Source organism: Balaenoptera acutorostrata, chromosome 15 (genome assembly GCF_949987535.1).
Source record: "Balaenoptera acutorostrata chromosome 15, mBalAcu1.1, whole genome shotgun sequence".
Classification (NCBI taxonomy): Eukaryota; Metazoa; Chordata; class Mammalia; order Artiodactyla; family Balaenopteridae; genus Balaenoptera; species Balaenoptera acutorostrata.
In genome coordinates, this window is record NC_080078.1 from 77,956,000 (window position 1) to 77,976,472 (window position 20,473).

Genomic DNA, 20,473 nt, shown 5'->3' on the forward strand with positions numbered 1-20,473 from the left:
GGGAAGGATGTCTTATTTTATCTCAGAATTGCAATGCTTATCCATAGCTGACATGTAGAAGATGCCAATATATGTGTGTTGAGTGAATAATTATTATAGCTTTATAATAAGTCTTGAAGTTGGGTAGTGTCAGTTCCCCAATATTTGTTCTTCTTCAATATTGTGTTTTCTATTCAGGATCTTTTACTTCTTCATATAAACTTTAGAATCTGTTTCTTGATATCCACAAAATAATTTGCTGGAATTTTGCTTGGCATTGCAGGGAATCTTTAGATGAAGTTGGGAAGAACTGACATCTTGACAGTATCAAATCTTCATATCTGTAAGATGGAATATCTCTCCATTTATTTAGTTCTTTGATTTCATTCATTATACTTTTGTTGTTTTCCTTATATAGATCTTATACATATCTGTTGGATTTATAACTATTTCAGTTTTTTGGTTGCTAATGTAAACAGTATTGTTTTGTTTGTTTGTTTTTTAAATTAATTAATTAATTTATTTTTGGCTGAGTTGAGTCTTCATTGCTTCGCGCGGGCTTTCTCTAGTTGCAGCGAGTGGGGGCTACTCTTCGTTGCGGTGCGCGGGCTTCTCATTGCGGTGGCTTCTCTTGTTGCGGAGCGCAGGCTCTATGCGCGCGGGCTTCAGTAGTTGTGGCTCACAGGCTTAGTTGCTCCGCGGCATGTGGGATCTTCCCGGACCAGGACTCGAACCCGTGAACCCCTGCATTGGCAGGCAGATTCTCAACCACTGCGCCACCAGGGAAGCCCCCTAAATAACTTTTTAAAAACATTTCTTTGATTACATAGTTACAAGGGGGAACCTTGAGACCATAAGGTTGCAGCTGGTTATGTTGTTCTCAGTAGGGCAAGTGGCATCCTTGGGTTTGGCAAAGTTCAAAGAAAGTTCAAGTTCTCATTGATGTAAGGATGTGTCTGAGACCAGATTCTCAATGGCAGACGTTTCCATTCTTATATGCCTGAACTATGATGACTCCATTATCGTCAGAACAATAGCAGAGAAGGAAATATCTGGGTAAATAAGATAGACTATTATGTTTCTTTTGAGCTCTTTGAAGTATGTTTAATGTTTGAAAGTGAAAATTACAAACAAATAAAAAAATAAAAACATTTCTTTCAAGGCAGGTATACTGGCAACAAATTTCTTCAGTTTTTGTTTGTCTGAGAAAAATCACTATTTCTCCTTCAGTTTTTTTTTTTTTTTTGGACACGCTCTGCCTCTTGCAGAATTTTACTTCCCCGACCAGGGATTGAACCCGTGCCCTGGGTAGTGAAAGTGCCGAGTCCTAACTACTGGACTGCCAGGGAATTCCCTCTCCTTCACTTCTGAAGAATAATTTTGGAGGGTCCAGAATTGTAGGCTTTTTTTTTTTTTTCTTTCAACACTTTAAATATTTCATTCCACTCTCTTCTTGCTTTCATGGTTTCTGAGGAAAAGCTGGATGTAATTCTTATCTTTGTTCCTCTAGAGGAGAGGTGTTTTTTCCTTGGGCATCTTTCAGGATTTTTTCTTTTTCCTTTCCTTTCTTCCTTTTTTCTCTCCCTCCCTCCCTTCCTTCCTTTCTTTTTCATTTTGGTCAGTTAGTTTAATAGGCATTCCGAGGGAGAAGAGAGGGGAAGGAACACGTGGTATTTAAGGAATTTCAGTCTTCGGCATTGCAGTTCCCCCAGCCGGGCTCAGGAGGTCTTCCTATTAATGATCCCGGGACCGATAAGATAGGTAACAGTGGAGGTTTGGGGTATTTGGGTTCATCATGACAATAAGTGCCACCATCTACTACTACCGTCTACTACTAAGACTATGGGCCAAGCCTAATGCCATGCCCAGCACTTAGGTCTAAACTGACACAACGCTGCAAAATAGCTGCCACACTCGGCAGGCACAGGCGAGAATCAGAGACCTGAGGAGGGGACTCGCCCAAGGTCACACGGTAGTCGGGACTCACCCCTCTGCTCCTCCTTTCAGCAGCGCAAGGTCAGCGCTCAGTAGGACAACTGCTCTCGTGCATGCACGTCCCGGTGAAGATAGAAGTCTGGCAGGGGCTCAGTCTTTTCCGATTTTACCTCCCGCCTCGGTCAAATGAGCCAACATGTGCCGCCACACATTCCACGACGACCCACCGTGCTCGAATCCCCGCCCCCTTCCCTCCCCCACCCCCTCCTGGGTACTCACCTGCACCCAGCTGCAGCCCAGGACAGCCTTCTGAGCTTCTGGAGGGACGATGATCGGGGGCGAGAGGCCCTGGTACAAGAAGTGAACTGTGGCGACCCCCGCCTGCCGAGGCGTCAACGAGAGAGCGGCGGTGGAGCGGGACCCGGATCCCTGGAGAGGTGGATTCGACCGCGCTGGAAAGCAGCTGAGCAGCGGCCGCTGGCTGGGCCACCGCTCAGCTCTCTCAGGAGTTATTCTTATCTTTGGTTCTCTATAGTTTGAAAATGACATGCTTGGGTGTAGGGTGTTTTTTGTTTGTTTGTTTTGTTTTTGTGTTTTGTTTGCATTTATCCTACTTTGTGTTCTCCCAACTTCCTGGATCTGTGGTTTGGTGTCTGACATTAATTTGCAGAAATAGACAATCATTATTTTTTCAAATATTTCGTTTGTTCGTCTTTTTCATCTCTTTCTGGTGTTCCCATTACATATATGTTAAACCTTTTGTAGTTACCCTACAGTCCTTCTATATTCTCTTCTCTTTTTTTCAGTCTTTGTTCTCTTGGCTTTTCAGCTTTTGAGTTTCCCCTCTGCTGGAGGGAGGAATTTACATTCTATTGGAGGGAGTAAACAATAAGCAAAATGAACACATAAAATACAGTGTGTCAGAGGGTGGTAATCGTTATGGAGAACAATTAAGCAGAGAAGGGGATGGATTGGGAGATGTGTGCATGTGAAGGGGGGTCAGTGTGGGAGGCTGCTACTATAAATAGGGAGTGAGCCACTGTGACTAGCCTGGAGAAGATGTTCCAGGTAGAGGGGAGAGCCAGAGCAAAAGCCCTAGGGTGGAAGTGTGCTTGGTGTATTGGAAAATTGGCTGGTGGCTAATGTGTGTGATGGGAGTGAAGGAAGTAAAGAGTAATAAGATAGGAGGTCAGAGAGGGTGGAAGGGTCTGAGAGGGCGGCCAGAAATGAGCAGCATCACTAGATAAACCCATGGTGGGCATGTGTGAGGACAGCAATGAGGCCAGTGACAATGGAGTGAAGCATCCTTAGGGGAGAGCAGAGGGAGATGAAATCAGAGCGGCAGGCAGGGGCCAGGGGATGTATGGCCTTGTAGACAATGCCAAGGACTTTGGGTTTTATTCAAAATGTGATGGGAAGCCTTTGGAAGGTTTTGACAGAGAAGTGACATGATCGAACTGACAGTTTGACAGGATCCCTCTGGCCACTGTGTTGAGAAGAGCCTGAAAGGGATCAAAGGCGGAAACAGGGAGCCTGGTCCGGAGGCTGCTGCAATCATTAGGCAACAGACAATGACAAGCTGGCCCAGAGCTATGGCAGCGGAGGGGTGAGAAGTGCAGATTCCAGATCTATTTTGAAGGCAGAGCCCACAGGAACCGCTGACAGGCCATTCATTTCAGCACTGTTTGTTACAGCAAAAGTTTGGAAGCAACCTTAATGTTCAGCTGTAGGAGACTAGCAGTTACTGTGTACAGTGGAATAGGACATAGGCTTGCAAAAGAAGGAGGAAGCTCTCTGTGTATCCATACAGAATGATTTTCAAGATATATTAAATGAAAAAAGCAAAGTGCAGAACAGTGTAAATGTTACTATTTGTGTGGGGTAAAACCAAACACACACACACACACTTATACGTGTGTGTGTGTGTGTGTGTGTGTGTGTGTGTGTGTGTTTGCCAAGAATGTCTCTGGAAGTATATATGAGGAACTGGTAGCAGTAGTTGCTTCTGGAGACAGGGGCCTGGGGTCTAGAGGTGTGAGGGAAATTTCACTTTTCAATATACTTTTTGGATTTTGAATTTTGTACCTCTTCCAGTGGTTCTCAACTGGAGGTGATTTTGTCCCTCAGGGGACATCTGGCCATGTCTAGAGACATTTTTGGTTGTCACAGCTGGGGAGAGGGTGTTCTTGGAATCTAGTGGGTGGAGGCCAGGGGTGCTGCTAAACATACTGCAGTGTGTAGGACAGCCCCCATCACAAAGAATGATCCAGCCCCAAATGTCAATGGTGCTGAGGCTGAGAAACCCTGATCTATGGAAAAAATTAAGGTTCCATTTTTTAAGGACAGTCTTTTATTCTGAGATACTATTTTGTGGGGGAGATTTGAAATATCTTTTGTTTTACTAGGAAATGGTGATAGTACATGGTCGTTACTTTGGCACAAAAAAAAAAAAAAAAAAAAAAATGCCAGCAAGGCTTATATACTTCCCCAAACTGAACTGGCAATTTTATTGGCCTATGAAATTCTAAAGTTGGAAACTACTCTTTCCAGGCTTTGGAACGTTGTGGTTTTAAAATATGTCCACAAATTCTTCTATACTTTTGTCTTTATGAGGTGCAATTCCTCTTAACTTTTTTCTTTTTTTTTTTTTTGCCATGCAGCATGTGAGATCTTAGTTCCCCAGCCAGGGATCCAACCCATGCCCCCTGCATTGGAAGTGTGGAGTCTTAACCATTGGACTGCCAGGGAAGTCCCCAGTTCCTCTTATCTTGAGTATGAGCTAATGAATAGAATTTGGTAGAAGTGATGCTGTCTGATTTCTGAGACTAGGTCACAAAAGGCATTGTACTTCCTCCTTGCTTTCTCTCTCTTTGATCACTCACTCTGGGAGAAGCCATCTGTCATGTTGTAAGAACATTCAAGAAGTCCTGTGGAGCGGCCCACATGGTGAGGAACTGAGGCCTCCTGCCAACAGCCAGCAGGGATCTGAGGCCTCCTGAGTCATGTCAGAATCAGATCTTCCAGCCTCAGTCCAGCCTTCAGATGACTGCAGCTGATGTCTTGATTGCAGTCTCATGAGAAACTGCCCCCCACCCCACCAGCCAGAACTACTCAGCTAAAGACCCTCCTGAATACCTGACCCACAAAAACTATGAGATAATAAATGCTTCAAGCTACTCAGTTTGGGGGTAACTTGTTACACAGCAATAGATAACTAATATAGAAATCATCAAGCCCTGTCAATCAAGGTGATCACAATAGGGCAACGTATGAGCAGGGTAGCCTGTCCACAGATGTTTTTCTTTGGCTACTACAGGACCAAAAGAAAAAAACAGAATTAGTTGTTAACACTAAAGAGTTGGGATACTTCCCATAAAAATCAAGATTTCTGACTTCTCTGAAAAAGTCTGAGGATCTGGCATTGCTGGGCCTGCATCTCTGTGTGGTGACAACCAGCCAGAGATGAATAGAGTTCACCCCTTTAGACAGGGAATGTGATCTTCAGTTCGCCACACTCACCACTGCTCCCTATGTGTCTTAGCTGGGTTGCTTTACTCAGTTATGTTACCTGCTTAACTTCTGTAGGCATTTGAGCTTATAAATTGTATTAGGAGACATTTTTATGAGGTATCAAGGCTAGGAATACCCAGGCATCGTTGACATGAGAGTCAAATGACCAGAATTGGGGTTCCATGGACACAGCGTGGGTTAGGTTACCACTGCTTGCATATTGGGATGACAAGTCAGTAATATTTTCATGCCTCCTCTCTTTCAGATGAAGAGAAACAGTCAGCGCTGCTCTTCCAGGCCCCCAGGCTCTCCAATTCAGCCTCCCTTACAGATCTTCACACCCTCACCTCCCTGTGCCCTCCAGAAAATAAACCACCAAGCTTGTTTTCTCCATACCTTTTTTTATTGAACTCTGCAGACTCATTAAGGGACCATTTGCTTAGCAATTCTTAAACATTTGGACGTATTTTACAAGACAGGACAGCAGCTGGAGGTCACAATTTCATCTCATCACATGCATAAAAAGACACTGGGTTTTTTGTTGTTTGGTTTCCTCGTGTGTGTGTGTGTGTGTGTGTGTGTGTGTGTGTGTGTGTGTGTGTGTATGATGCTCATTTTCACCTTTACAGGAAGGACTAGAGACATCAACTGACCAGAGATGAACAGAACCCATGAACGTGACCCCGAGAAAAAGCGGCTAAGGACATTGGTCATTTATGGCTAATGTGATTGGCCCCCATTATGGGTGGGGCGATCAGAATGGCTTTGCTGGCAGAAAAGCCTCAACCTCACGCCATGGTTCCTGGGAGAGACAGAGGGTCTTAGCTGATGGGATCAGGGAGCATGCTACCATGGGGGGGCATTGGGCTCAGAAAAAAGGAAGACCATTGGCTCTAAAAGCTGGAGGACAGGCTGGCCCTGTTTTCCAGCTCAGCTCCCACGGCTCAGGGAATGCGATCCAGTTTCCAGATATCAGCTCCCACATTCCTGCCCCCAGCAAGTCCCAGACCAGGGGAAACTGTTACCTTGGACCCTTGGCTTAGCCTATTGGAAAACCACCTTGTAGTCTCCCATGGGCTAGTGTGAGCTAAACTAGAGCACGAGGCTGAAAATGCAGGATAGGAGGGTCAAAAGGAGGCTGGGCTGTCCCCATAGCCCCCTGGAAGTGTAGCTCTGAGAAGACCCTTAGGGCAGAAAATTTGACCGTCATCTTGACCCCTAATTGAGTCAAAGAACAGATGGCACTGATGGGGCTTACGGGCTTCAATGGGAGGAGCCTCCCACTTCTCCTTCCTTCCCAGTTAGGAATACCTCAAGCCAGGTGAGAACGAATGAACTCCTCTCTCCACTCACACATTCACTCATTCATTCATTCACTCAGAAGTCACTCATTTACACAGTCACTCAAAAAAAAAAAAAAAAAACACAGGTTGGGTGACCACTATGTGCCAAAGTCATATGTTGGGGGATAACCCTGAGTTCCTTGACCTTGGAATGAAGCCAGGACAGGCCTGGAGAGCAAAGGGGCCAGCTGCACAACCCAGCAGCTGCTGATCTTCCTCTTCCCCACCCTGCAGGCATCCAGAGCTCAGATGTCAAGCTCATCAGAGAGAGAACCCAAAGCCCTGGTGAAGACCAGGGAGCCTGAGCCCCGTTGTGGAGAAGTCCAGATCTCATGGGCATCTTCTTTTTTTTTTTTTTAATTTATTTATTTTATTTATTCTTTTATTTTTTTGGCTGCGTTGGGTCTTCATTGCTGCGCGTGGGCTTTCTCTAGTTGAGGCGAGCAGGGGCTACTCTTCACTGCAGTGCGCGGGCTTCTCATTGCGGTGGCTTCTCTTGTTGTGGAGCACGGGCTCTAGGCGCAGGGGCTTCAGTAGTTGTGGCATGCAGGCTCAGTAGTTGTGGCTCACAGGCTCTAGAGCGAAGGCTCAGTAGTTGTGACACGTGGGCTCACTAGTTGTGGAGCATGGGCTTAGTTGCTCCGTGGCACGTGGGATCTTCCCTGACCAGGGCTCGAACCCGTGTCCCCTGCATTGGCAGGCGGATTCTTAACCACTGTGCCACCAGGGAAGCCCCTCATGGGCATCTTCTTCTGTGCTTCCCTCCTTGTTTTCCAAACCTGGATCAGTTTAGGGAGGCAGGACGTATGCAACAGTCCATGCAGGACTCTGGAGAGCTTCCTAATGGGACAGAATTGGGAGTTTTCTTCATTTTCCAGAATTGTCATCTCATTGCAGCCAGCAACTTGAGCTATTTCTGTAGGGCAGAGCCTCAGAGGGGCTTGGAAACTGGGTTTTTGTTTAATTTTGGGAGGAAGGCAGCTGCTCAGACTATCCGTCAAAACCTATGGCCTTGCCTCATCCTATAATGAAGCAACCTGAGACTTCCTGGACTTGGGGTCACCCTGAGGATGAAGCCCCACTTCCTCCAAGCCCACCATACACAGTTAGATGGAACTTTAAAACCTCTTTTGTCAAATGCTGTCCTTGGCGAATGCGGTATCCAGACTCACTTGGGAAGGGGCTACTGAGGTGGGAGAGTGGGCATTCAACCTGCAGGTAGCCGAAGCCTCGTTTTGTTGTAAAACTAGATTGTGGCTGTCTCTTTCTTTTGGCCCTTCTGGACTTACTTCATTGGGTGGGGACTTTCAAGGGTCTTGAATGGGATTTCCTGTTTTATTTGCCAAAAAAAAAAAAAAAGCCCTTTGGGGATGGTACCATTTGCTATTGCCTGGCCAGTTTGTTCATTACGCAGCTGGCGAGTGGGTTAAGGATAATTGTATCTCTTGTACAGAAAGCCTGAGGCCTACGAGGGCCCAGGGCCTGGGCAGAAGGGCTGAAGCACCGTGAGAAGGCCACCCAAACGGCGGGGGCGGGGGGGGGCGTTGCTCCTTGGCTGGCCTGGGGGAGGGGAGCACGAGCCTCAACCCACACAGTGTGGTCCCTGTCAGGGAACTGGAGGTGGATAAGCGACCAACAGAGTCACTAAAACTGTCCAAGATGGGGAGCAGAGAGGATCAGGGTATCCTGCTGCCACTTCCCTCCCTGACATCGCCCCAGAAAGCTCCGCATTCTAGAATCTGAGTTTCTGCTAACTGTGCTCTCTGCCTCTGCCCCAGTGGCTTGAGCCTGTGCTCGGATGTTCAAACCACACACACGCACACGTGCATACATTGGAAGGGGGTGGGGCGGAGGTGCTGGAGAGAGAACTTCCCCAGACGTTCAGTTCAGTCAGCATGCAGTGCTAGGTTCCCTCAGCAACATCCGTTTTGTACATCAACTAGCCTGTCTTTAAACACCTGTGCTGTCAGAGAGCTCATTACCCAACAGGGCATCGAGTTCCATGGTGAGGCAGGCCCACCTATTAGAAGTGCTTCCTTAATTTGAGCCAAAATTGACGGCCCTGTCCCTTTCATGCAGGAGAAACTTTCAGAGACTGGCATGCAGACATAATGTGGGCAGGTGGGCTCTCCTTCAGGTGAATTGCATCCCCATCCCCGCCAACCTTTAGATCTCTCCAGGATCTTTGCAAGAAGGAATGGAGAGTTAGCAGTGAAGATGAGGAGGGGTCACTCGATTAACAGAGTCCCTTCCAAATCCATGTCTTCAAGATGGCATTTTGGGGAGTTCAGGAGAAATTCCAGGTTAAGCCAATATCAAGGTCAGTGGATGGAAACCCAGACTACACAACTTCTAGATGAAAATGGCCACAGGCAAGGGTGTTTGCTTATCTGGGCATCAAACCTAGCAAATGACTGGGAGACAATTTTGTTGTTGTTGTTCTTGTGCAGTAGTTTAAAAAAATCTTGTCTGTTTTATTTGGCTCTGGTTCAAACCAGATTACCAGGAATTTGGGGGTGGGGTGGGGGTGGGGGAAACGCTTATTAGAATCTTAGTCCAGAATGACACATTTGTACTTCGGATGGTTTCATCTTGGGGTTGACCCAACAGGGATGGCTCACTGCCATCTGGGGGTCCTGATTTGGCTCAGATCTCTGACCTGGGCAGAGGCCAGAGCCCTGTAGCTGACAGCGAGTTACAGGGCAGGTGGGATATGAAAATCTATAGGTACAAGATGGAGACTATCTGGGCTTACTTCATCTTCCTGCATGAGCTGATGGATGGAGAATCATTTCCTGCTGAAGATCCTGCTTCGTGAGATGTCCTCTGCCCACCCGAGGCCTGGAAACCGCCTGGTGGAATTAATTATCAGGATAGTCCAGACACTCCCCGAGGCCTGGATAGGCGGAAGCTGGAAAAATACCACTGCCCTTGCCACGAATCTCTGGCTCTGTGGAGCCAGGAAGCTGGAAAGGGAAGGGGAGATGAGATGGCAGATTCTGGGGACACGTCTTCTCAGGATTTGGCTGCAAGCTTGTCTGGCCACTGTTTTTTGGTAAGCCTGTTGGAAATGGATTGAAATGAAGAACTGATAAAAAGTTGATGAGATCTGAGGCCCAGGATTTTCTCTAAGTTTCGTAAGAACCTGAAAGTGCCCTGACCTTCAGATCCAATTGATGTCACAGGGGAGCAGGGCGCTGGGCGTGGCAGCAGGCCAGCCAAGAGGGGTTTAGGTGTCTTCTGAATCTCAGAAATGCCAGAGGGAGGCTTTCTCGCACGAGATTTTAGATTCCAAGATCTCTGGAAATGAACAAACTCAGTCCCTTTAGATCCCCGGAACGGTGTGGAGGATGAGCTAAACCAGCCCACATCCCATCCTGATTTTGAGGGCCATCTGTAGCCCTGCTTCCCCTGGTTTCACTCCTGCATCTGTGTTCTGGATTTTTAAGAACAATAAATAGAACAGACAGAATGAGGAAAGTAACAGGTCAACAGATTCTAGGCCTTGTGTCAGGAAATGCCTGCATGAGGAAGTCAGACCCCAAAGTCTTTCCCCACCTCCAGAAAATCAGAATCAAAAAGAAGAAGACAAAAAACGATCCAAGGAGCAACAGGAGGAAATGAAGGAGACCAGAAGATATCAGCTGCGATTATGACCAACAATAAAACCCCTAAGATGTTATTCTGTATTACAAAAGAAGAAATTAGACTCAATGGCCCAATTATAAATTTGCTAAAAATACATATATATATATTTTATCTGAACAGAAAAATAGACTACTCTGAGATGCGTGGACATCCTATGATGTAGTCACGCATCAGATACTTCTAGAGCCAGAAAAATGGCAACAGAAAATGCAGAGGTAACTCTTATTTCTGGGTGTAGCCAGGGCTGGTTTGAGTCGCCCGGGTTGAGTGAAAGCATTTGGATGCTGTCATGTAAGCAGTGGGATGTGAGGAAATTTTAGCTCAGGGCTGCAGGTTCTCCACTGTCCTGCTGGGGGAGTCAGGGGAAGCCCCCTTTTAACGCCTGCCAACTTCGCAGCAGTAGAAAAAGTCCTTTCTCAAAGGATCACATGCTAGAGGCTTCTCGCCACATTGGATTCAAAGTTACTTGACTGGAGGCTGAAGCCCGGGGTCATGTTACTTGAGACTAGTTGGCAGAGCAATGAGGAAAGGAGAGAGAGAGAGAGACACCTGGCATTAGTGACCCTTGTCCGGGGTGAATTTTAAATTTCCCCCTGCCCATGGACTATACACTCCAGCCATAACTTGGAGCAAGACAGAAATATACAACAGTTACAAACATCAACAATACATTACAGTTTTACAGAAGAGGATACGGTTCTGTTTTTTCTCCTTAGAAACGTGGATCTTATTCAGAGAAAGGGCAGGGGTGAGGCTTACAGTTACTAAGACACGGCGGAGGAGAGGTTAGGAATCAGTCTGAAAAAGTTTGTATCACCAGCAATTCAAAGGGGCAAGCCAGGTGGGTTGAAAGGAAATGGCCTCCTCAGGATTTTGCCGTTTCCTCATCGTCATTTTCTTCCTTCTTGATCCCCAGTGCTTTTAGAGAAAGGGGCTTCACGGGAATGAATGTTCTTTCCTCTTTTTTCTTTCCCCATTAAGTGTGCTTAAGGTAAAATTCCTAAAGAAGGCACTGAGAAATCTACTGCACCGAAGTCCTATTGTTCTTCTTTACCCCAAAGTAAAAAGGTGAATAAATGGACTCCTCCAGAGCTTTCCCACCTCTCTCTGCTGGTCTTGGGCAGTCCCCTGTGTGATCAGGACACAGAGCTACCTGGTCCCTAGCCCTTTTTGATAATGGTGTAAGTTTGGTGGGGTTCTTGATGAGTTTTACTGACTTTGCCAAAGGGACCAGGCATCCATTCACCTCCGGTCCCTAGATTCATTTCTTTCCAATTCATTCATTCATGACTTGTTTTTTTCCCACTTTCGTTGGTTTAGGAATGGGTGGTACATGGACCATCAAGTTAAAGCAGTATTTGCCTCCAAACCATTGCTTTCCTCTCCTCCATCAACACCCGTCTATCAAGGTTAGCTTCTCACTGGAGACTCAGGTAGATATCCCAGTGCGCGTAAACAGGTACAGGTAGGGTGTACACATATTAAGAATCTGGATATGTTTCTTTTTGGCAGGTGGGGGCCTGGGAGAACTTACAATACTCTATTTTGAATCGGCACAGGGTAAAAGCTATATTCCTACAATACATCCACAAGTAAAAGGAAAACCCAAAACAAAACGCAATACTTTCTAAGCATAGTATATGCTGAGTTTCAGTTATTCTGTTTCTATAAGAACTCTATAGGACTCTGGCTATTAAGCCTGAAAAGGTAGGTTCTTAATGATACTTCTGAATTCATCCTTCAAAAGTGACTCAATAAAATGCTACTTTAAGTTCAGACAAAATACATGAGGAAGGAAGGGGTAGGTCCTGCATGACCACACAAGGCAGAAAGGGCCTTTGGTTAGAGACAAGGAGAGTTGCACCAATTGGTTATTAGTTTAAAAAAAAAAGAAAGAAAGAAATCACTTCTAATCTGTACACTTCTCGTCTGCTTCAACCAGCAAATGAAATGCCTCGATTTGAAGAAGGGGTGGTAAGTTCCTTCTCGCTATATATGGCTATATTTAAACATGTTCACTTTCCTGATATGTAAAATAGACTATATTATTATTATTAATTTTCACAGATAGCATCAGCTCTAAAAAATCTGAATCGGAAATCACAACTATTTACTTTTATCAAAAAGCATTTGTTTGTTTTCCCTGAATTTTCACATTTGTGCTGATGGCAGATGTAAATGGTGATGGCAACAAAGAGACGTGAGATGGCCCAGGGAGGACTGTTCTGCGGCCTTTCCTCCACAGGCCCCCGCTTGTACTGTGTGCTCAGTAAAGCACCTTGGGAGCTTCCTCTCTCTGGTGTGCCGCCAGCACAGGATGACCTCATACTCCCTGCCCCTTAAACCCCTTTGCATTTGCTGCGAGAGTACTCCGAAGATACTTCCAGAGTCAAGATACTTTGTTAGCGCAGCAGAAAACAGGACTGCACCCTCTTGGAGGGATTTACAATCCTTGGAGATGCTGAGAAGCAGTATGAACCGGGTGCATACGCAGCAGAGAACACGCGTTTTTAAGGGCAGTGGAATGATCCCATGTCATCATACCTGTGACAGGTTGCCCAACCTCATGCCACTGTGCAGAGGGCAGGCAGAATGACGCCATGATGTCTGTGCACTGACAGGTGGATTGTGCCATTGTACTAACAGGCAAACCAACAACATATTCTATGAAGGACAGGGAAACCATGTTTTGTTCCATCAGGAAGACGTATGCCTGGCACTGTATTGAGGATCGACAGATCTACCCTATCGTACTTGGGACCCCATCCTTCGAAACTGTATTAGGAGGACAACATCGGTTCACTGTACTAAAGACAAGCAGATCAATAATGTGTCATCTTTACTGACACATGGGCCAACAGCTTGGCATCCTGCTAACCAGCAGCTCCACCCCGTGTTACTGACCTGAGGAATGGCCAACACTACCATGCTGTTGGACTAAAATCAGGCAGGTCAACGCCAGGTCATCAAACTAAGACAGGAAGACCAACACCAAGAGATAGACCAGAACCGCTCACAATGCACACAGATACTTATTGCTTTTGTCGGTACTGGCTGCATTGATGGCTGCAGAAAGGAGAGCTGAGCTGTTAGTACAGACAGTGACACTGAAAACACACCAACACCTGGTCGACAAGAAAGAGAACAGAGTAAAACACCCAATGCCCAACCGTCTACTTCATTCTTCTGAGATGTTCCTGTTTGCTGTACACATGATTTTATAAGGGGCCCAATGCAGAGGCCAAGAACCCTTCCTGATGCAAGAGGGTTAAGGGGAAGCTTCAGGGCGGCAGGGAAGGAGCCCACAGACTTTGACACAGCAGACAGCAATACCAGCACAGTATCACTCACCGTGGCCAGACACACGCCTGGAGCAAAAACCCAACTGTAGTCCCAACAAGTGGCCCACGGGAAATCATGCTTGTTTTAAAGTGCAAGATGTTGACACTGTCCCTGGTAGAACCTATTTTTGAAAAACATAAAGTGCTTTTTATTTTAACTTTTTTTTTTTTCAAACTTGAATATCACAGGAAACAAAAAAGAATTTCTATTATAGTAAATGCTTTCCCTGCCCCAGCAGGAAGTATTCAAAAGTCTGAACTGGGCATTTCAATTGGGGTTTTTTCTTTTCCTTTCGTTTTTTTCAGGTAAAAAAAAATCAGATTTTATTCTGTTCTTCGGTAACATACAGTCTCTTTGAATAAGCTATTCTTCTGCATATTTGACACTTGCATATCTTTTGAGTCTACACTAGCGATGTACAGAAAGCATTTTCCTTCTATAACCCTAAAGCAATGCTCAGAGTTCATACTGTTGGCTGAGTGCCCGCCTTCTGAACCCTTCCCAGATTGCCAGGGGGCAAGTAGAATTGAGTACAAGTGGTGCAACTCACCCTGATGATATCTCAAAATAAAATCTCAGGTACTACGGAATACTGAAGTCAATGAAGACATTTGAGGAAGGGTTTTGCGCTGGGATCGTGGCTTATGGTGCAGTTTTCCCCATGACACAAGCATTCCCTGTAGCCTTCTAACAGTGAGATCCATCCAGCAGGTGATGGACAGAAGTTCCTAGAGGTGGCCAGGCAACACCCAAAACCAAATTGGTCAACCCACTCTTTTAACACCAGCCACTTTTTCCGGCATCCTTCTCCAGCTGAAGCCAGGAGGGAAGGAGATCTTGCCCTCAGAGGCTGTGATGGAAAGCCACGAGAGAAGAATGGGGAGTAGGTGGCCTTGGTTATGTCTAGAACGTGGTAGTGGTGGCTGTGAGTTCTGCTCTTGTCATCTTCCAAAGAGGGCCGTGGAGCTGTTACAAGGAGGCGGCATACCCTGTGGCTTGGCCAGCTTCCATCTGATGGACCCGTTAACGACTCTCAAGGTTTTAAGGGAGCTTTCTCTGGTCTCTCTTCTTTCTGGGGGCTTTGCCGAGCCTTTCTGTCTCAGAGGTCATGCAGAAAAGCTCCACGGCAGGTAAGCTGAACAGCACTCCTCTTTGGACCCTGCCACAAGTCTCTCCTCCGTGTGGAGGTGGTTCAGATGCTCTGATCCCGTGTGCTTCCATGGGCTCCTCCCCCCGGCAACACGCGGACGTCGGGGGAGATGTGGTTCTCAAGCTTGCACTTTTCCTGACCACTGGGAGTTTTTCCAGTCAATGCTTCTGTAGAGTAAATACAGTTCTGCCTTAAGAACTTAGGGGAGGTGGGTAAGGGGGAGCTTTCAAAGTGGTTCTTCTCTGATCTTGTCCCGACACTGAACTTGGGACTAGTGTTCCCGTGGAGGCTCTTGGGGGGGCTGGAGTCCACACTGTAGAGCACTTGCCCCTCATCATCTGTGTCCGCATCAATGTACTGGTGGATACCTGCTTCAAAGTTGAACGCTATTGCTGTGTGTTTCTCTGGCGACCGGGGGGGTGTCCTAGCACTTGCAGTGGTGTAGATGGAGGACTCTGGACTCAGCACAGGCCTGTCCAAGAGTGTGGCACACTCCAGCCCAGCAACAGCTGCTGCAGCACCCCCCCGGTTCCTAAGAGGGTCATGGTACATCCCCAGAACGGGGACTAATGGTCTGGGATCGCCCTCCATGAAGTTGACTTTAAGTGCTCGAAGCTTCAAGGGGTTGGTGGTCTTCATGGAACTCTTGGGGCTCTCAATGAAGAAAGCAGAGGGATGGCTGGCATCAGGGGTGGGGTTGGCCTCCACAAACCTACTACCAGTGGCACCCAGAGCTCCCTGCCAGCCAACCTCTGGGGCCATGCCACCTCCAGTTTTGCTGGGGAGTGATGCCAAAGGGCTGTGGGAGAATCTGGTGGCTTCAGGGAAGTCTGTGGCACAGCTAATGAAGCTATCAATGCTCGACATGCTTCGCATGTCAATGACCCCTTCTGTACGAGTGGGCAGAGGGGCTACGGGGCTGGGGATGCTCTCCATTTCAAGTTCTTCCTTTGGTTTGCTCTGTGTTGCTGACTCCTTAGTATTGAGGATGGGTTGAGATTGTGTCTTGGCCATCTTATTGTACATGTCTTCCAACTGCTGGACGTTCAGGTGCTGAGGACTAGAAGACGATCTGGCCTTCTCAGGGGATCCCTGCTCCTTGGTTTCAAAGGACTTACTTGAGCTGGTTTCGGACAGTGTCCTCTTTGTCCATTTCCATTTGTTGGGAGACAAGTGATTATCTTGCACTACTTTGTCTTTCTGACCCACATTATCTCCACTTTTCTCAACCACAATGTCCATCACCTCGATGCTCCGGGGGAATGCATCCTTCATGTTCATGGATACGATGCTGCCATTTCTCTTGGCTCTCTCCAGAGCCTCTCTCCGCTTGATTGCTTTCTCCTGCCTCTTCTGCTCCTTGTAGAACTCAGAGAAGTTATTGACAATGATGGGGATGGGAAGAGCAATCACCAGGACCCCTGCAATGCAGCAAAGACCCCCCACAATTTTCCCCAGGAGAGTCTTGGGGTAGATGTCTCCATACCCAACAGTCGTCATGGTGATGGTGGCCCACCAGAAAGAGGCTGGGATGCTTTTGAACTTGGTGTCATCCTCATCCTTCTCGGCAAAGAAGACAAGGCTGGAGAAGATCATGATGCCCATGGCAAGGAAGAGGATGAGCAAGCCCAGCTCGTTGTAGCTCCTCCGCAGAGTGAAGCCCAAGGACTGGAGGCCAGTGGAGTGACGTGCGAGCTTAAGAATGCGGAGAATACGCATGATGCGGAAGATCTGGACCACGCGGCGGACATTCTGGAACTGCAGCACACTCTTGTTAGATTCAGTGAGGAAGATGGTGACATAATATGGCAGGATGGCCAACAAGTCAATGGCGTTGAGCGGGCCCTTGAAGAACTTCCACTTTTTGGGGGAGGAGAGGAACCGCAGCAGGTACTCCATGGTGAACCACGCAATGCACACGGCCTCCACGTGGGCCAGCTGGGGGTTGTCTGTGGTCTGGCCAAACTCATCAAGGCTCTGCAGCTCGGGCAGTGTGTTGAGAGACAGGGCAATGGTGGAGAGGACGATGAACATGATGGAAATTATGGCAAGGATCTGTGAGGAGAAGAGAGTGGAATTTAGTTATCAACCACCAATGGGATGGTCATCCTAATACTCTGGGTCTGCAGGACATTCCTCAACATTCAAGAGCATTTTCATAGCTCACTAATTACCTAATGACTGGATGTTTGAGCTAAAAAGATTATTTATTCAAATCCATTTATCATATAGACGTGGAAACTGAGGCCCAGAGAACTGAAATGATTTCAAGCTAATCATCAAGCCCAAGGGTCAGTCAATTTTTTCTATAAAGGGCCAGATAGTAAATCTTTTAGACTTTGAAGCCCATGAATTCTTTGTTGCAACCACTTAACTCTGCAGTTATAGCATGAAAACAGCCTTAGATAATACATAAATGAATGAGCATAGCTGTTTCAATAAAACTTTATTTACAAAAACAGGAAGTGGGCTGAATTTGACCTGCAAGCCATAGTTGGCCGTCTCGTGATCTAGACCAGTGGTTCATAACTATTATGGGGTGGGGTACCGCTTTCCCGACATTATACTAATGATAATATCAATAGTTACCCTTTATCGAGCATTCATTGTATTCCAGGCACGAAGCTTGTCACTTTCCATGCAATTCCTTATTTCATTCTTACAACAACCCCGTTAAGGACTGTACTTCCAATGAAAAGATGAGGAAACCTAGGCTTCCAAAGCTAGTAAGTTGCAGTATTTTAACCTGGATCTGTCTGACCCCAATACATGAGCTCTGAAGAATGTGTTAGAAATGAGATGAAAGCTACAGACCTTTTTGCTAAACGCTCAAGGTTTTGCAGATGATTTTCAGGGAGGCCTAGACATCCTGGTCTCATGTTATTAACTCCTGAGTGTGACTATGAATTTTTGAGGCTAAGGATCACAGCTTAACTACCTTTGAGTCCCCTGGATCAAGAAGAGGGTTTGGTCCAGATGTTTGGGCTCACTGGATGTTTGTTGAATTTAATGGAACCTAGGCTCGTCTACAGCTTATGCAGAAATGCAAGCAGATGTAATAAATTGCTCTAGGGTCTTTTTTTCAAAAATACAAATCCAGTCACATCACTCTCCTGCTTAATAAATTTCCAGGATTCTTCAGGAAAAAATCTAAACTCCTAAACTTATCTATCAGCCCTCCTCCCCACCCCCCAAAAGCTGTCCTCTTCTCATGGGCTTGTGCCTCTGTTTCTGCTGCCCCTGCTAAAGGGCAGCGGGTCGGGGTGGGGTCTCCATGCTTGTATCATTTGATCCCGGCTGCCGCTGAGTGGCCCAGAGATGGACAGAAAACCCAGGCTGGGCTGAACCAGTCCACCATGGAAGATTTGAGTTCAGGGATCCAGGGGTGAGTGGGTTATGGGGGTGGTGAGCCTCTGAATTAAATGGTCAAGTACAATCCAGGCCTGAACCAGCTTCATGATAAGCCCAAGCCTCAAGCGACTTTTCACCCACGTTGTAAGGGATCAGAAAAACCATTAAAAAATCAGAGAAAGCTGAACCTTTTAGAGAAGCCAGAGATTAAAGGGAAGAGGCAGAGAGAAGGAGCAGACAGGACACAGGAGATTTGAAAAGGGTGTAGAGGGCCACAGTTAAAAGCTTGGGCTCTGGTGTCAGGTTGTTTTGGATTCAAGTCTCAGCGCTTCCACTTCCTTACCTTTAGTCAGGCATTTAACTTCTCTAAGCCTCAGTTTCTTCATCTGCAAAATGGGATGATAATGACAATATCTATCTCAGAGAGCTGCTGTGAAGATTAAATGTGTTAACACATGCAAAGCACTCAGGACAGGTTCCAGCAGCACCTAGTGCATGTCTAATAAATGTTAGCTGTCATCACAGGGGAAATAGCTCAGCCCACACCCTGTCAGCCCAGACCACCCAGCCTCCGAGGGGCCAGCTAGTCTTTGCTTCTCGCCCTTGTTTTGAAACTGCCTGCCGTATCCTGAAAGTAAATGCTGCTGCTGCTTGGGTGAGCATGAGAGGGTTCTGTCCCCTGCAATAAATCCCTGATCAGGACATATGGTTGCCAAGTCTCTCTGAGTTTGACTCTGACCCCTCTCTTTGGCCTCTCCTGCCGCAGGTTCCCAAATTTCACGCTTCCCTAATCACAGGCTATCGTTGGTCAGTTCTGCAGGTCTGTCCCTCTTCCTCTCTGTCCAGTGAATTCCAATCCATCTTTTAAAACGCAGCCCATATGGCCCCTCCCTGCAGAGGTCATCCCTGGAGGGGCCAGCCACTCCATCCTCTGGGGTCCCTCGTCATTTTGCCAGCCTTGGGGTTCTTAGCACACTACAGCCTACTACAGGTGTGTGTGTGTGTGTGTGTGTGTGTGTGTGTGTGTGAATGTGTCCATCAAAGCCCAGAATCTGTGAGCTTTGTGGGGACAGGGATGGATTCTGAGATTCACCTCTGCACCCTCAGCACCTAGGACAACGGGTTTTCATGTTGTTTCTTGGCTGTGGCTCAAGTTCACGGCCATTTATGGGTCCGGTGCCTTGGGCATTGCAACTTTCCTTGCCTCAGTTTCCTTATTTGTAAAATGGGGATCTTCCAGTAGTTCTTAACTGGGGATGATTTTGACCCCTCCCCCTTCCCTTGGGGACATTTGGCAAATCCTGCAGGAATTTCTGGTTGTCACGATTTGGAGGAGGGGTGATACTGGCAGCTGGTGGGTGGAGCCAGGGATGCTGTTAAATACAATGCACAGGGCAGTCCCCACCATGGAGAACGGTCAGGCCCCAAATGTTAATAGTACCAACGTTGAGAAACTCTGGGCTATACCAGTTGTCAGCCCCTCAGGAGCTGTAGAATGAGGGAAAAGAGCTGTTAGCACAGAGCTAGGCACAGAGTGGGTCTGACCTTACAGAGCAGCCAGCTGGGACCTCGGGCTGAGCCCCTGCAGTGGAGCTGCTACAGTTTCTGACTCCTGGCCCTGAGGGCAGCTGCAGGAGAAGGAGCAGATTCCTGGGGAGTCTGTTCCTTTAAGAGCTGGGAGATCTCGTTTCCCCCTGAGGCTGGCAGGGGAAGCCTGCTCCAGTTTCTAACCCCCAGACAACTCCAGGGAAGGCCCACATAATTGATGTCTGCTGACAGATGCATGAATTATGCACCCACCTATTGTACAGTCCTTAGCGCTGTTATTCTAAGGCGGGCACCCCCTCTTTGTACCCCAGAAAGTGCTCTCCCCTCCCGTCCTCTCAGCCTGAGGATGCTTAGGAAAGAAGAAAATGCAGGCAGAGGCCTCACTGCATCCTGGAGGGGGGTGTCCGCTGCTCAGGGTTGGGTTGGGAGGGTCAGAGGGTGCCAGGCCGCCTGCCCTGGCACATGCACTCATCAAATAGCACTTGTGCTAATGCAGTGTGACCTACCCTTCCTAGCCCTGCCCACAAGACTGCTTTCTCTTCCAGACCTGCTGAAGCCCTTAGGGTCAGGGTTACACTTCCTGACTGGGGAGCTCCTGAACATGAGTTAAACCCTCTGTGCCTCAGTCTCCTCATCTGTAAGACGGGGGTGGGTCACTGCAAGGTGG

The 20,473-nt window shown here is 47.2% G+C and overlaps 1 protein-coding gene across 2 annotated transcripts in view; it reads right to left on the minus strand.

Moving 5' to 3' along the window:
* Positions 1 to 5,814: 5,814 nt before the first annotated feature.
* KCNB1 (potassium voltage-gated channel subfamily B member 1) overlaps positions 5,815 to 20,473 on the minus strand; it is a 112,420-nt gene continuing 97,761 nt past the window's right edge. The window contains exons 3-4 of one of the 2 annotated variants that reach the window (XR_009005512.1): positions 9,523 to 16,962; positions 5,815 to 7,607 (exon numbers count right to left, since the gene is read on the minus strand). Coding sequence is in view for 1 of the 2 variants with exons in the window: in XM_057529979.1 (XP_057385962.1) it covers positions 14,950 to 16,962 (2,013 nt within the window). In the remaining variant the exon portion in view is untranslated. Of the gene's footprint in view, positions 16,963 to 20,473 lie in introns of both variants that reach the window. The other variant, XM_057529979.1, reaches the window with a different exon arrangement.